At 40.9% G+C, this 17,799-nt stretch overlaps 1 protein-coding gene across 3 annotated transcripts; it reads right to left on the bottom strand.

Moving 5' to 3' along the window:
- Window positions 1-5,301: 5,301 nt before the first annotated feature.
- LOC145804514 (uncharacterized) lies at window positions 5,302-16,944 on the bottom strand. 3 transcript variants are annotated; one of them, XM_082898680.1, is made up of 2 exons: window positions 16,224-16,944; window positions 5,302-13,814 (listed from the first exon to the last, which is right to left on the bottom strand). In XM_082898680.1, exon 2 carries the CDS (start codon window positions 13,591-13,593, stop codon window positions 6,424-6,426), a length of 7,170 nt encoding a protein of 2,389 aa, XP_082754806.1. In that variant the 5' UTR covers window positions 13,594-13,814; window positions 16,224-16,944; the 3' UTR covers window positions 5,302-6,423. The 3 variants fall into 3 exon arrangements, 1 of the variants encoding a protein (XP_082754806.1); XR_014346452.1 differs by lacking the exon at window positions 5,302-13,814 and adding an exon at window positions 15,448-15,771; XR_014346451.1 differs by lacking the exon at window positions 5,302-13,814 and adding an exon at window positions 15,448-15,767.
- Window positions 16,945-17,799: the final 855 nt, after the last annotated feature.

Here is a 17,799-nt window from a genome sequence, read left to right as displayed (position 1 = left end):
AAAACCTCACAATACACTCAAAATAAAATAAATAAATAAAATAAAAGCTTCATGTTCTTTAGAACCGCCGGCGGAAATTGGTCAATATTGGGAGATTACGCCATCTTGTTCGGAAGAAGCTAACCGACCGGCCAAATAGGCCGGCCGGCGAACTAGGCCAAGCAAAACCTGTCTTGTTGCAAAACCAAGAAAAGGAACAAACAAAAAAATATGTAGGTGGCTCAACTAACCACTACCGATTAGATTAAAAAAGAAAAGAAAAATAAAAAAAAAAGTGCAAACTCACAATATAAACCTAAAGCAATAAAACAAATATAAGATAGAACATGCAAGATTATAACGGAACTAATATGAGACTAATACACGAAAAAAAAAAATAAATATGAGGTAAAACATGCAAGATTACAACAAAACTAATATGAAATTAAAGTATGCGAATAAAAATAAATAAATAAATAATTATGAGCGAAACAAACCACTAGGATTATAACAACACACTATGAAATATAAAGTAAGAAAATAAATATGAGATAAACAAACTACTTGGATTATAACAAAACACAATAAAATAAGAAGCAAGAATATAAATATAAAATATAAGAAAATGAAAGATTAAAAATTCACCTTCCAAAGAAAGATTGAACTTCTTGATTTCCAAACTTCCTCTTGATCACCCTAAAGTGTAGGAAGTGTGTTCTCAAATCCTCAATTCGAAATTATGGAGTTTATGGAGTTTGTGGTATGGAAAGTGGCTAACTCTCAAGTTTTTCTCACTTTCAATCACTAAGCATTCTTCCTTATGATCGAGGCGATTGATCTTTGGCTATATCAGAATTTTTGGAGTGGTTTTGGTGTATGGAAATGAGGAATTTCAGTAGCTATGGAAGGTATGGGGTGTATATGGAAGATAGAAATATTTTTGGCTAAACAACTCAAATTTTCTCTCTTTTTTCACTCTTTTCTCACTCCTTTCTCTTCAATTTCGTGGTCCTCCTCCTCTCTTACAATATGATCATTCTATATAGGCAATGAGGGAGAGTAAAGGTCAAAAAGAAGGTGGGAGACAAGGTGGGAGACAAGAATGTGATAGGAGGGCAAATTTTCAAGGTGGTTGCATGGGATACTCCTTTATGGATGCAAACAAAATATCTTTTTGACTATGGAGGATGATTAGGTATAATGGAGGATGAGTGGATGCACTTGAATGGCTCAAAAAATGGGTAAATGGGTTGTCCCAACCGAACCAAAACCAAGAAAAATGGGCTATTGTTGTTTTGGGTCGAATCAACAAAATCTGCTTTTAAGCCCAACTTCAAATGGGCATATCTCCCCCATATGGACTTGGTCTAAGGTGGTTCTTGGGTCCAAATTGAAGCCCCAGAAGTCTACTTTCCAATGGTGGTGGCCTCATATTTAAATTCCAAGTGTACAAAGAGATATGCCTAATTTAGTGAAGGCTGTCTCGGGCTGGATCAACAAAATCTGCTCTTAAGCTCAACTTCAAATGGGCATATCTCCCTTATTTGGACTTGGTCTAAGGTGGTTCTTGGGTCTAAATTAAAGCCTCAGAAGTCTACTTTCTAATGGTGGTAGCCTCATATTTAAATTCTAAGTGTACAAACAGAAATGCCTAATTTAGTGAAGACTGCTCATTTCCTTCTTAATGATTTGATACTCATCCTTTTCCTAAACCAGCTTTCTTTCATCCCCTCCTATTTCCTTCAACTCCAAACCTATAGAGAAGATATTTTTAAATATTTTTCAAAAATTTCACCTCCCTTCCATTTATTTCCACTTTGTCCTTACTCGGTTTACTGAAAAGTGCAATATTTTAATCGAAATGGAAGCCTCGGGACATCGTAGAAACATTTAAAAAAAACATATTTTGAAAAGAGGGTTTTAAGGTCTAAAATAGTTTGGCCAAAAAAATGGGTGAAGGTTGGGATTAAAACTTAAATTCCATCTTTCTTTCTGAGAATTTTGTGAGAAACACATTCTAATTGTCATCATCAGGTAATCAAAAGAAAGCGCCCGAGTCTTAGGGCCGGTCAAAATGGGGTGTCTACAGTTGCCCCTCTTTGACAGAGCTCAAAGTCATTTCATGACGTGAGTGAATGTCAAAGCCCAAAGACGACCCTTTTGACAAGGCTGTAAGACTTGGGCAAACAAACAAGATGCAATGCAAGTGGTTGAACCCGAAGGTTGCCTACGTATCCTTTTGCAAGGAATCAAACCAGCGTAGTTCAGGGGCAGAATGGAAGTGACATGCTCAAAATGCAGTTTGAAGGTTGGACTTACACGCTTTGCGAAGCCAGTTGTTTGAAAATTCATGATTATGCAATGCAATACCATGCCATGGAGTGATGATAAAGATATGAAGATGACAACAATGAAGAGGCAAGCTTCGTGCAAATGATATGAAATATAACAGGGGATGCATTGCATTAAATGTGCCACAAGATCACATGCAAATGTGTCACGGAGAAAGGGAAGGTTTTAACCAAGGAGAACAACAATGGTGTAACCAACAGGCATATCTCAGCGTATTCTATACGGAGAGAGGGAAGGTTTTAACCAAGGAGAACAACAATGGTGTAACCAACAGGCGTACCTAACCGTATTTTATACGGAGAGGGGGAAGGTTTTAACCAGAGAAAATGACAATGGTGTAACCAACAGGCGTATCTCAACGTATTTTATACGGAGAGAGGGAAGGTTTTAACCAGAGAAAATGACAATGGTGTAACCAACAGGCGTATCTCAGCGTATTTTATACGGAGAGAGGGAAGGTTTTAACCAGAGAAAATGACAATGGTGTAACCAACAGGCGTATCTCAACGTATTTTATACGGAGAGAGGAAAGGTTTTAACCAAAGAGAATGACAATGGTGTAACCAACAGGCGTATCTCAGCGTATTTTATACGGAGAGAGGGAAGGTTTTAACCAGAGAAAATGACAATGGTGTAACCAACAGGCGTATCTCAACGTATTCTATACGGAGAGAGGGAAGGTTTTAACCAACGAGAATGACAATGGTGTAACCAACAGGCGTACCTAACCGTATTTTATACGGAGAGGGGGAAGGTTTTAACCAGAGAAAATGACAATGGTGTAACCAACAGGCGTATCTCAACGTATTTTATACAGAGAGAGGGAAGGTTTTAACCAAAGAGAATGACAATGGTGTAACCAACAGGCGTATCTCAACGTATTTTATACGGAGAGAGGGAAGGTTTTAACCAAGGAGAACGTCACATCCTAACACGTTTTATGGGAAAGGAGTAAAGGTGGATTCGAAATCCAAACGCGTCTCACGCAACTGGAAGAAGGTATGGTAGAATGACAAGGGGTAACCTCTACATGTAGAAGCCACCGATGCCGCTTTTCTTCCTGATCATATTCACAACTTTCCCTATTCTCCAACGGGGTGACAGACTAGGTTGGTTCAGTATCCAGAATTGAGGCGCATACATGCTACCTCAACCTATGGGGCTGCCATACAGATTTCAAGCCGGGGATACACCCCTGGGTATTTAAACCAGACTTTAGTCTCGGAAATTCCAAACCTTTTGTGTTCTAGGCATCGCCATTCGAACTCTAGTTTCCACCGTCGCAGTTGGTCTCCTAGGAACTCATTGCAATCACAGGCAGGTGGCTATACCAGACCATCTGAAGTCGTTCAGGCACGACAAACACCAAAGGAAATGCACCTTTAGAGGATTTAAGGTCTCCTAGACCATTCTTAGACCATTGAAGTCGTTCGGGCACGACAAACACCAAAGGAATTGCACCTTCAGAGGATTTAAGGTCTCCTAGACCTAGGGAGTGCACAAGATGGTGTGATACGCAAGATAGTGCGATTAAATTGAAATTGCACAAGACAGTGCGATGGAATCGAAATTGTGCGATAGGTGCTTTATTATGCGTTAGATGCACAGAATGTAAGGAGGAATTGTATGCTCGAACCAAATACCGTATACATATACTATGTACAGACAAAATACATACAAATACGACAATATACACAGACATGCCTGTACGGTATACATACATAGATTCGGGGAATATTCTGTTTGCAACCATCAACGGAAAGATACCGTTACTGAGAAGGCATATTCCGTTTGCTGACGTCAACGCACGTACGCAAAACACGCAAAAAAAGAAAGGAAAAATAGAAAATGCATAGACACGGGGGTTCGACCCTCTGATCTCAAGTTTGGTCTTCGAGTCCTCGACCACTGAGCCATGCCACTCTTGTGACAAAATATTCAAACAACCTCTCTCTCTGTTTTTGTCTCACTCTCTCTTCCGTCATCTTCTTCGAGCGTTGTGTCTGGCGCACGATTTCAACAATCGCGGCGCCTGACCGACAGGCTATCCAATCGTGCCCCGATTGTCAATGATCATCTCAGCCTTCTTCCCTCTTTGTCTTCTCCTTCGCTCTCTTCTTAAGTTGAGGCCTGCGAGAGAGAAGCAGAGCCAAAGCCTGCAAACTTTCTCTGCCACCATTCTACAACCTCTTTCTTTTGCATTACTCTCCTCTGTCATGGCCTCTTCACATGGTTCTCTCACTCTTTTTCCAGACCTGAACGAGTCCACGATAGAGATGACCAATTCTGACTCCCCTGAACCTCAACCACGGGCTCCTCCTCCTTCCCCTGTTTTCAACTTTCCAGCGATGTCAGTTGAACAAATCATGGCGGCACAGTCTGACATCGAAGCAAACTCGTATACGCTGAGGTCATGTGTGGAGACCGTGACAGCGGTCTCTAACTTGTCCCGTCGACTGCAGAACAGGATGTGTGAGGTACATCAGTTAAATGCACAACTCTCCCTCCTCCAACGTATGTACAAAGACGCTCGGGTAGAAATTGGTGTGCTGAAGAAGCAGAACAAAGAATTGAAACGACTGACGACCTGTGTGACTCGATTCGGAGTTTCTTCGCACAATCAATTTGATGGTCGGCGAGGAATAATCTCCTTTGGAAGTTCTGCCAAGGCTGAGGCAGAGTCTTCAAAAGCTTTGAAGGAGTAAAGATGAAACGAGGCAGTTGATGGTAAAGTTAGGCAATGAAACTATGTGCAAATGAAGCCGATTGTAATCTTCTCCGCCGAGTTGCTGCCGAAAAACTAAGAAGATGCTACTCTCTCTCTTTTTGGTTTTCTTATTTTTGTTTGTTTGTTTGTTTGTTTGTTTTTTTTTGTTTTTTGTTTTTTTGTTTTTTGTTGTTTTTTTTTTGTTGTTTTTTTTTTTTTTTGTTTTTTTTTTTTTTGGAGTGAGCACTTATAGCTTCAACTCCTTTTTGTACAACTTTGATCGGGGTTGATCCCTGGCATTTAATAAAACAAGTTTGTTCTACAAATCTGGATAGCATGAATGGCACAACACTGAACATAAAAATCATTTTGTTTTAAACTTGAAAATGGTTGCATTTTAGTGAATTCTGAACTGAATATTGAGCCTATCACTGACCAAAACACAAAACACAACTTAATGAAATGAAAATGAAACAAAAACCATCCCAAAACACACCCTTTTGCGCTTGTCGGAGCAAAATGAACGCAAAACAGAGTAACACCGGTCGATCGCCCGACGGAAAAGCATTGTCAGCGACAACTACTGTGCATTTTTCGGTGATTGCTTGATTAAGGTGACGAGAACTCGATAGTGTGGATAAAAGACAGAAAGCCTTACTCAACTGTGCCCCTAGTTCATCACTTTTCCTTTTTTTGTTTTTCCCTTTCTGCTAAAGCGATTTTGATCAACATGAGAGGTAAATTAGCACACTTGTTCCATTTTCTACCTTGAAATCATATAAGCCAAATTATGAGCACTGAAAATTTTCTCTTTTTGATCCAAAGAATTGTCTGAGTTTTGAAAAATGGAATAATTTTTGAGAAAATCAGTCAACTTCATTAAAAGTCCTCAAAATCTATTTTTGCAAATGACCACTACTCGATCAACATGAAATCAACCCTTGAGATGTACACTTGAATTCATATTGTGACTGAACTCGTCTGAAGGAGAAATAGGACAACTGAATCAAATGGGGATGAGCCATTAAATATGGATAGCCGAGCCGAATAAAGATGCACCAATCAAACATGGACGAGATGAGTGAGTTGACCAATGATTAAGGCCGAACTTCAAGAGGAAGCTGCCTACGTATCCCAAAGATCGGAATCAGGCCGTACGTAGTTCCGGTTAAGGTTCACTCGGGTATTGACACTCTCCTTTTGTGCTCTAACTTTTGCCAAAGTCGCCCTTTCGGGTTTTCAACCTTGCGAGCTTTTCATCATTTTCATATATATCTTTCTTTTTTTTTTTTTTTTTCTTTTTTTTTTTTTTTTTTTTTTTTTTTTTTTTTTGGCTCTAACTTTTGTCTGGGTCGCCCTTTCAGGTTTTCGACCCAGTGAGCCTCTCAAGGGTAGTACTTCTTCAGCTTGTCCATGTTGATTGGTTGTGAAAACTCCAAACCATCCAAATCCATGAGAATGACTGCTCCTCCTGACCAGATTGATTTAATGATGTAGGGACCCGTCCAATTGGGTCTAAACTTGCCCCTAGGATCGTGAATAGGAGCTCGGTTGTCTTTCAACACTAAGTCCCCTTCCCTCAAATTCCTGGATCTAACCTTTTTGTTGAATGCTCTGGCAATCCTGCGTTGATACCCCTGAATGTGGTATAACGCCTTCAACCTTCGCTCATCAAACAAAAATAGTTCCTCAAATCGGTTCTGTTGCCAAGCAGCTTCTGTTATCTGACATTCAGCCATAATCCTTAATGAAGGCACTTCCAACTCAATCGGCAAAACAGCCTCCATTCCATATACCAAAGAGTAAGGGGTTGCCCCTGTAGATGTTCGGATTGATGTCCTGTATCCCCAAAGTGCAAAAGGCAACTTCTCTGGCCAATCTTTATAAGTTTCTACCATCTTACACAGAATGTTCTTGATGTTTTTATTTGCAGCTTCAACGGCTCCATTGGTTTGTGGCCTGTAAGTTGATGACTTGTGAAAAGCCACGTTATACTTCTCAAGTAGAACGGCCACTTCTCCTTTGAAATGTGAACCATTGTCTGAAATTAATTCGTTTGGCACCCCGTATCTGCAGATAATGTTATTCTTGATAAATTTGGCCACATGTGATGTTTTCAACACTGAATATGACTGTGCTTCAACCCATTTGGTAAAATAGTCAATGGCAACCAAGATGAACTGATGCCCATTTGAACCTTTCGGTGTGACTGCCCCGATGTCATCTATGCCCCAGACTGAGAAAGGCCAAGGCGAAGTCATGTTGTAGAGTTTTGATGACGGGATGTTCACGCGATTGGCATGGATTTGACATTTGTGGCATCGCCTAACAAAGTTGATGCAATCACTTTCCATGGTTAACCAGTAGTATCCTTGTCTAAGGATTTTTCTAGCTAGCATTATACCGTTCATATGGGCTCCACACTCTCCTCCATGGATGGCTTCCATGATACGTTTTGCCTCTTCTTCTTCTACACATAGCTTGTGCATTCCTAGATGCCCTCTCTTATATAACTTATCTCCGCAAATGACAAACTGAGTGGCAAGACGCCGTATCCCCCTTTTGTCTTTGGTGTTTGCCCCTTGTGGATATGTACCACTTTCCAGAAAATTCCAAATATCAAAGTACCAAGGGTTTTCATCTTGAACTTCTTTCGTTGCGGCTATCATTTCATATGCGGGGGTGTACCTTTGTTCTATAAGGATCGGACGCATCTTGACCCCGACCGGTATATCTATCATTGATGCTAAGGTTGCCAACGCATCAGCAAATCGGTTGTTCTCTCTTACCAAGTGCGTAAAAGTCAGTTTTTCGAACCTCGGGATCAACATGTCCAAGGTTTGATGGTAGACTTTTATTTTTTCCTCTTTAACTTTCCAATCTCCGTTGGCTTGAGAGACGACCAAGTTTGAGTCCCCGATCACATCCAACCTTATTGCCCCTAGTTCCAGGGCTGCTTCCAATCCAGCAATGCATGCCTCGTACTCTGCTTGGTTATTAGATACCCTGAATTGGAGTTTGAAAGCTAAGGGGATATGGGAATCATCCGGCGCTATGAGCAACACGCCTATTCCATAGCCAAATTGATTAGACGCTCCATCAAAGTACAACTTCCAAGTGTCTTCTTCCATCTGCATGACCTCTTCATCTGGGAATGAGTACTCTACATCTTCTCCTCCTTCAATTGGGTGATCAGCCAAAAATTCTGCTACAGCCCTTCCTTTGACAGATTTGCGAGTGACATACTTAAGGTCAAATTCAGAAAGCAAGAGTAACCAACGAGCTAGCCTACCGGTAAGAGCTGGTTTCTCAAAGAGATATTTGATGGCGTCTAATCTTGAAACCAGAATTACCGAGTGAGCTAACAAGTAGTGTCTCAACTTCTTGGTGGCCCAAACCAAAGCCAAGCAAGCCTTTTCCAAGGAAGTATAGCGGATCTCGTAGTCAAGCATCTTCTTACTCAAGTAGTAGATGGCTTTCTCCACTTTCTCATCTGACTCTTGCGCAAGCATACATCCCATGGTTGATTCAGTCACTGATAAATACAAAATTAGCGGTTTTCCTGGCTCGGGCGGTGATAACACAGGTGGATTCCGCAGATACTGCTTGACTTGCTCGAATGCAAATTGACATTGATTATTCCATTGGAACTTCTTCCCTTTCTTTAGGAGACCAAACAGTGGTTCACAAGTCAAGGTTAGCTTTGAAATAAACCTCCTTATGAATTGCACCTTTCCTAGAAAACCTCGCACCTCTTTTTCAGTCATTGGTGGCGGCATTTCTAAGATGGCCTTAATTTTAGATGGATCAACTTCGATTCCCCGTTGTGTGATCAGAAATCCTAACATCTTACCCGCAGTTACCCCAAAGGTGCATTTTTGTGGATTTAGCCTTAGCTTGTATTCCCTAATTCTCTCAAAGAATTTCTTTAATGCAGTGTAATGGCTTTCCCGATCTTTGGACTTGACAATCATGTCATCTACGTACACCTCAACTTCCTTGTGGATCATATCATGCAAAAGAGTGGTAGCAGCTCTCTGGTAAGTAGCCCCGGCATTCTTCAAACCGAATGGCATAACCCTGTAGCAGTATGTCCCCCATGGTGTGGTAAATGCTGTCTTTTCTCTGTCCTCTGGAGCCATAAGGATTTGGTTATACCCTGAAAAACCATCCATGAATGACAGTAAAGCATGTCCTGCAGTGAAGTCTACCAATTCGTCGATATGTGGCAATGGGAAATCATCTTTTGGGCTAGCCTTATTCAAATCCCGAAAGTCAACACAAACTCGGATTCTGCCGTCTTTCTTCGGAACTGGCACAATATTGGCTAACCAAGTAGGATATTCTGATACTAGCAAAAAACCAGCATTGATTTGCTTAGTAACCTCTTCTTTAATTTTTAAGGCCCAATCAGGACGAATTCTGCGAAGCTTCTGTTTGACAGGTCGGGCCCCAGGGTCGAGAGGGATCCTATGCTGTACAATCTCAGGGTCAATTCCTGGCATGTCTTCGTAGGACCATGCAAAAACATCTTTGAATTCTGTTAATAAAGCAACTAATTGTTCACGTTCCTCTGAAGACAATGTAGAACCAATTTGAATTAAGCGAGGATCTTTTTCAGTACTCACATTTATAGAGACAATTTCATCCACTAATGGCTTAGCACGCCTTTCTTCCTCCCAGTCGATTAAATCTTTCAAAGCCCGAGGGATTTCTTCCTCTTCGTTTTCATCAAAATTTTGAAAATTTTGGTCAATATTATGAACTATGGGCACAGAAAAGTAAGCGAAAATCACATCTTCATTCAAAGCCTCGGGCTCACAAGTTGCAACAGACTCAAAAGAGAAAGAAAAAGAAGACTCAGACATTTTAGACAAACTTAAATCTGCTTCTACCCCCACAGGCCCACCAAACTCAGACTCAACAGCCAATTCAGAACTCTCAATACAACTTTTTTCAAAATGCCAATTTATTTGTGAGCCATTCACCGCATCCATGATGAAGCTTGAACAGTCAGCAGGTACCTCTTCCCCGATCACGGCAATGGTCATATCCCCCAAATTCACCGGTTCAGCGTTAGTATGTGATTCTATCAGTAAGTCAGCCAGTGTTAGACCCAGAACTTCCTCTGTGCTGCTTTCGGAGCTGACCTCTCTATCTTGTCTGATGTCGATACTACGATCTACCCCCTCCTCATCACTGTCAGAAAGCTGATGATCGAAGAAGATCTCAAACCCAGGGTATCTCTTTTTCTCCACTTGATCAATCCAGGGCTCAGGGAAACCACAGAAAGGGAAGTCTTCTCCTTGGCGGACAAAGCGTCCGTTCAAGGTCCCACGAATTGGCTTATGAACTAACTCAAACTGCTGCCCGGTTCTCTTGGCCTTGATCCTCTCCCTGATCTCTTCAGTTTTCCTTTTCCAGTCATCAACTATGGGTGCATACCCCAGTCCGAATGCATGTGGGTTATGAGGTACTTCACTGGCTGTAGTAATACTTTTTCTGCCACTTTGTCCCAATCCCATCCCTGAAATGTGACCTAGTTTACTCATGAAATAGATTGATTGGGCACTGACGTATACACCTTCATCTTCTGCCATGAGCGTTTGAACTAGCTGGGCCTCTGCCAATGTAAAACCTGATAGGAATACATCTTCTTCCCCATGCTGTATTTCTAGCAGTGGTGTTGTGACTTCTGGGGGAGGATGAATGGATGAATTTCCGAAGACAGTGGCAATTCCTCCGCCGTATGGGTACTTTACCAATTGATGTAATGTGGATGATACAGCTTTTATCTGATGAAGCCAGGGCCTTCCCAATAGCAAGTTGAATGTTGCGGGAACATCCATGACATGAAATTCAGCTTCGTGCTCAGATGGACCCACTGCTATTTGTACTTTGATTGTCCCCATCACTTCCCGACTAGTATTATCATAGGCCCGGATCAATTGAGTAGTGGGCGTGAAATCTGCCGACTTTAGCCCGATTGCATAAGCAGTGCGTGTAGGGCAAACATTGATGGCTGATCCGGTGTCAATCAGAACAATTGGTATCCATTTCTTTCTGCATTCCAGTGATACGTACAGAGGCTTATTATGTCCCGCTCCTTCTTGTGGCAACTCTTTGTCAGCAAAAGTTATTGCTGGGATTGTTTCTCTCGGGGTGATTAATGACACTAATTGCTCAGGAGTGGTGTCAATTGACAGCTTAGCCTTGCTCAACATTGACAACATTGCCTGTCGATGTTCTCGAGAAGCCATGAGAAGACCCCAAATAGAAATGTTTGCTTGGATCTTTTTCAGTTGTTTTAGAACCAGGTCTTCTTCTACTTCTTTCTCTTTTTCTTTCTCTTTCTCTTTCTCTACCTCTTTATCTTTGCCAGAGGGTTCTCCTTGGTCTAGATGTGGAGGCTTGAAGTAGCGCCCACTCCTAGTCAAATGATCAATTTCGTCTGCATACCAAGTCTCATCTGGCACATGGTTTACCCATTCATCATCAGTATGGGCCAGCTGTAGGTCATTATCATCCCACCATTCGCCTTCGTTGACTGAAAGGCAATTATCTAGCGCTGCTTGAATCATTCCAACAGTATGCTCTAACTGGCTTTCTGGTTCTTCTTCTCTTCCTTTGGACCTCTTTCCTTTACCACATTTAACAGGTTCCCCGAAATCAAGTCTTAGTTTATCCCCTTTTCTTTCAGTTTCCTCAGCAGAAGTTTCATCATTGCTTGACCAACTGTGACTGTAATTCTCCGGTTCCCACCATGCCCTCTGCACATTCTCAAGATCTAATTCTTCAAAGAAATGAAGATTAGCCAAGTCCTCCTCTAGGTCGGCCAAATCATCCAACCCCTGTTCAAGTACATCATCTCTAACAACATTGATAGAAAATGAGTCAGGCAGACCAACCTCAAGCTTTAGTTGACCATTGGGAATAATATACCGGCTAGGATCATACTTTTTCTTTGATAGTTTGCCAGCCTCAAGCATAGGTACTACCACCATAGGGTTTTTGGGTTTTGGCTGGGTTGGAGGTGCATCCATCATGCATAACTCAATGCCTTCAGGAATATATACCTCAGGTTTTGGTAAATGAGTAGGTGTGATATAGATACTGGGGTTAAAGGTGGATGAAAGTGTATGGATGAGGTTAAGATGAGGAGGTGATGTAACTCTGTCATGGGGTGGCAACGGGTTGGTAGTGACGTTGGGTTTTGGCGGTTGTGGGGGAGCTATGACTTTATTGTCTATGAGATCTTGGATCTTATGTTGGAGACGAAAGCAACGATCCGTGTCATGTCCTGGTTGTTGGTGGAAAGCACAGTGTTTGGTAGGGTCATGTTTGGCTGGGAGAGGTTCGGGAAGAGGTCGGGGGTCCAAAGGTGTCAAGTACCCTCTTTTTATCAAGATGTTCATTGCTTTAGAGAGTGACATATAGAGAGGAGTGAATGTTCTACTTGGAGCTCGGGTTGTGTTTTGCAGGCCAGCATGAGCAAAGGGATCGGCTATTTTAGTGGTGGTGGCAACCAAGTTGATTTCAGAGGGTTTCACAGCTGTGCTACCACTGGTGGTAGTATTGGAACTGCGACCAAAAGGTTTCCGAACAGGTTCCTTATCATCAATAATTCCCTGTTTGATGGCATCCTCTATCTGAACCCCTATCTCTTTTAAGTCATTAAAAGTGAAGAGCGGGAGGACTATCATTTTTTGTAACATCTTTCCATGTAGATTTCTGACTATCATACGAATTTGGTCCTTTTCAAGTGGTCTGTTGGTCATCATTGCTGCTTTTGCCCTCCATCTGGTGATAAAGGTCATGAAACTTTCATTGGGCTCTTGACGGGTGGCTTCTAATTCCCGAGTAGTCACTTCAATCTGGGTGTTATAAGCATACTGGGTGATAAAGGCCCCGGCTAACTCTTCCCAACTTTGTTTTACCGAGTCCTCTAACTTGGCGTACCAGATGGCAGCCACTCCTGACAAAGTTCGTCCGAATAAAGAGAGCTTTTGCGGACGAGTCAAACCCATAGGCTTTAAGACATCAGAGAATAGGCGAATGTGCACCATTGGGTCACCGGAGCCATCAAACCTATCAATGTGTGGCATTTTAAACCGTTCTGGCAACTTCACAGCTGTCTCAGTGTACCCGTCTTCGATGTCCGGGATTGAATTGACTCCTTGTGCCTTTTTGAAAAGTTTTTCCAACTTGGCCAGCTTCAACATAGTTGAGTCAGACTCAGGTGCTTCAGAGGGATGGAGCCCTCCCACTGGTTGTGGAAGAGGAAATGATCCTCCTGAAGTTTGTGCAGGAACCCTCAGATCTTCTGGTGAATTAGGTTCAGGAAACTCGTCAACCGGTGGAGGTGGAGGCGGAACTGGCTGAGTCACCGGAGGTGGTTGAGTAATGGATGCCCCAGATGAGCGTTGCAGTTCAGCAAGAGTATTGCCTTGAGCAGCAAGAGTAGTGCCTTGGGCAGAAACCGTAGTGGCAACAATATCCATGCTCCGTTGAAGGCCCAGTAGTATGTCTGCTATATTTTCTGGAATTTGAGCCATCACTGATTCTGGTGAGTTAAGTGGTGATGATCTAGCAGGTGAAGAAGGGGTATTTTGGACAGTTGATGAAGCTTTTGCTTTTCTTCGTGTAACCGGTGGCAAAGAAACTAACACTGGCTGACCCTGAACCAAATCTGTACTTTTGCAAAGTCTACCAACGCGGGTCCATAGAACTTGGGGGATATTAGACCTTTCGGAAGCTATAGTGCTCGACTACCTTGCTGAAACAAAATGGGACTCCCAATCAGAATTTCATCAGCATCCCAGCTCAACTGATTACTGCTAACTCATATTGAAAAAAAAAACTGAACTCAACCACACAAGCTGAAATGACTGAACCACTCATCTGAATCTAAGAATCCCCATACATTGCGCATAACACATAGCATGAAAGAGAACAAACACCCCTATGGGGGCTAGGGTTACCCTGTCCTAACTTTGAAATGATCTAGGGTTTCACTATTCAAACAAGCGGCATCATACATCCTAGAAATGGGAGAGCATCCTGTCCTAATTTTGGAAGGTACTAGAGCTCATTATATGCACAAGGTTGGCTCTACTCTAGGGGTTGAAGTCAAGGTGACGTTACCAAAGAGTCCTTTGGGTCATAACCAATAAAGATCCCAGGAAATCAGAAGAGTCAAATAGCCTCTCTTCGTAGTCTGAGAACCTTAGATAGCAAAGCTAGATAGCAGGGCTACATAGCAAAGCTACCCTTTTGACAAATCTCAAAAGGTTACAACACAAGGCCTCTAAAGTATCGTAAAAATAGGTGTAGTGTCACAAAAAGCTTACCTGTGCTCCCACCAGTATCTGGGCAACACAAGGACTTGAAATGCACCAATGAATGCAATGCAATGAACATATAATTGAAAATAAAGGTCATATCATGGAGTTCGAGTCAAGGTTTCATAAAATCCCCAGCGGAGTCGCCAGAAACTGTAACATGCACGGGGGGTACCCGCGCGCGTTAAACAGTTCGGACCCCCGAGATCTCTTTGATCTATTCTCACGAGTGCAATGTGAAACATAGATGAGAGTCCAGATTTGGCAACTTTTATTGAAAATCCATTTTATTGCAATTTTGTCAAAAATGGACTGCGTCATCAGATCTCAGAGTCGCCACCTAATATTTATTTTGGGAAAATTAGGAAACCCATGACTCGTGCCAAGGCCACTGTTCGTCGTAACCAAGGATGCTTGGCTCGGAACCTTAGGTATGAGAGGGGAAGGTCAATAATGAGCACCCCCGCCCACCCGATCAAAGATCGGCCTTTACTAACCATGATATGAATTTTATTTTATTTATATGTTCATGTTCTGATTAGTTAATAAATCCTAAAATTTACTATGTGAAGCATACAAGTATAGACTATGCCATTCATTTTGGAGTAATTTGATATCATGCATTTTGAAAGAGTTTTGACGATGTACAACCCAAATAAATTGAGTTTACAAGCATGAAAAATCAACATCATTCCAAATTAAGCGACACAACCTCCATCCACTGGCATTCATAGAGTTATATCACATAAGCAACTAGCCTCCTGGTAGAATGCTAGACATAGTAAGAAAAACACACACACACGGGATGCTAAAGCATAAAAACTCACATGTTTGACGTCCCACGAACAAGCTGCAAAACAAAGTTAGTAAAATATGCATGATCTTATATACAAAATCCTAATGCAATTCACTCATGAGATGCAACTAAAGATTCGGCTTCTAAAATATGATATGTGAATCATCTCAAGAACATGAGGTAGCGCACATAATCACATAGGAATTGATTAAATCCACAAATGCAAACTTAGCCGAATCAAGATGCATGAAACATGGATGCAAAGCATAACTATGATGAAAAATAAATATGATGTTTATGTACAAATAAAGAAAGCGAGTAAAAGAACGGGATAGAAAGAAGAGGGGTGGGGAATTATTACAACATTTAAAGAATAATTACAAACCAAATTAGAGAGGGAAGAGGAGAATATTACAACAAAATAAAAACCTCACAATACACTCAAAATAAAATAAATAAATAAAATAAAAGCTTCATGTTCTTTAGAACCGCCGGCGGAAATTGGTCAATATTGGGAGATTACGCCATCTTGTTCGGAAGAAGCTAACCGACCGGCCAAATAGGCCGGCCGGCGAACTAGGCCAAGCAAAACCTGTCTTGTTGCAAAACCAAGAAAAGGAACAAATAAAAAAATATGTAGGTGGCTCAACTAACCACTACCGATTAGATTAAAAAAGAAAAGAAAAATAAAAAAAAAGTGCAAACTCACAATATAAACCTAAAGCAATAAAACAAATATAAGATAGAACATGCAAGATTATAACGGAACTAATATGAGACTAATACACGAAAAAAATAAAATAAATATGAGGTAAAACATGCAAGATTACAACAAAACTAATATGAAATTAAAGTATGCGAATAAAAATAAATAAATAAATAATTATGAGCGAAACAAACCACTAGGATTATAACAACACACTATGAAATATAAAGTAAGAAAATAAATATGAGATAAACAAACTACTTGGATTATAACAAAACACAATAAAATAAGAAGCAAGAATATAAATATAAAATATAAGAAAATGAAAGATTAAAAATTCACCTTCCAAAGAAAGATTGAACTTCTTGATTTCCAAACTTCCTCTTGATCACCCTCAAGTGTAGGAAGTGTGTTCTCAAATCCTCAATTCGAAATTATGGAGTTTATGGAGTTTGTGGTATGGAAAGTGGCTAACTCTCAAGTTTTTCTCACTTTCAATCACTAAGCATTCTTCCTTATGATCGAGGCGATTGATCTTTGGCTATATCAGAATTTTTGGAGTGGTTTTGGTGTATGGAAATGAGGAATTTCAGTAGCTATGGAAGGTATGGGGTGTATATGGAAGATAGAAATATTTTTGGCTAAACAACTCAAATTTTCTCTCTTTTTTCACTCTTTTCTCACTCCTTTCTCTTCAATTTCGTGGTCCTCCTCCTCTCTTACAATATGATCATTCTATATAGGCAATGAGGGAGAGTAAAGGTCAAAAAGAAGGTGGGAGACAAGGTGGGAGACAAGAATGTGATAGGAGGGCAAATTTTCAAGGTGGTTGCATGGGATACTCCTTTATGGATGCAAACAAAATATCTTTTTGACTATGGAGGATGATTAGGTATAATGGAGGATGAGTGGATGCACTTGAATGGCTCAAAAAATGGGTAAATGGGTTGTCCCAACCGAACCAAAACCAAGAAAAATGGGCTATTGTTGTTTTGGGTCGAATCAACAAAATCTGCTTTTAAGCCCAACTTCAAATGGGCATATCTCCCCCATATGGACTTGGTCTAAGGTTGTTCTTGGGTCCAAATTGAAGCCCCAGAAGTCTACTTTCCAATGGTGGTGGCCTCATATTTAAATTCCAAGTGTACAAAGAGATATGCCTAATTTAGTGAAGGCTGTCTCGGGCTGGATCAACAAAATCTGCTCTTAAGCTCAACTTCAAATGGGCATATCTCCCTTATTTGGACTTGGTCTAAGGTGGTTCTTGGGTCTAAATTGAAGCCCCAGAAGTCTACTTTCTAATGGTGGTAGCCTCATATTTAAATTCTAAGTGTACAAACAGAAATGCCTAATTTAGTGAAGACTGCTCATTTCCTTCTTAATGATTTGATACTCATCCTTTTCCTAAACCAGCTTTCTTTCATCCCCTCCTATTTCCTTCAACTCCAAACCTATAGAGAAGATATTTTTAAATATTTTTCAAAAATTTCACCTCCCTTCCATTTATTTCCACTTTGTCCTTACTCGGTTTACTGAAAAGTGCAATATTTTAATCGAAATGGAAGCCTCGGGACATCGTAGAAACATTTAAAAAAAACATATTTTGAAAAGAGGGTTTTAAGGTCTAAAATAGTTTGGCCAAAAAAATGGGTGAAGGTTGGGATTAAAACTTAAATTCCATCTTTTTTTCTGAGAATTTTGTGAGAAACACATTCTAATTGTCATCATCGGGTAATCAAAAGAAAGCGCCTGAATCTTAGGGCCGGTCAAAATGGGGTGTCTACACCTACCCTCCTTGAGTTTGCGGGGGGCTGTTAACATATAATATACATCCCATTATACACCCCACTAACATGTATAGCTGTAAAGGGCCTTGTAGCTGTAAAGGCCACACTTTCACTTTAGCTTTAGCATATCT

The sequence above is a fragment of the Camellia sinensis genome, chromosome 12 (assembly GCF_055761805.1).
Source record: "Camellia sinensis isolate YWXY chromosome 12, ASM5576180v1, whole genome shotgun sequence".
Classification (NCBI taxonomy): Eukaryota; Viridiplantae; Streptophyta; class Magnoliopsida; order Ericales; family Theaceae; genus Camellia; species Camellia sinensis.
This window is presented reverse-complemented; position numbering and strand designations above follow the sequence as displayed.

What these genes read in the sequence shown, in the direction of transcription:
- LOC145804514 (XM_082898680.1), bottom strand. Translation starts at nt 13,593, where the DNA reads ATGGCTCAAATTCCAGAAAATATAGCAGACATACTACTGGGCCTTCAA.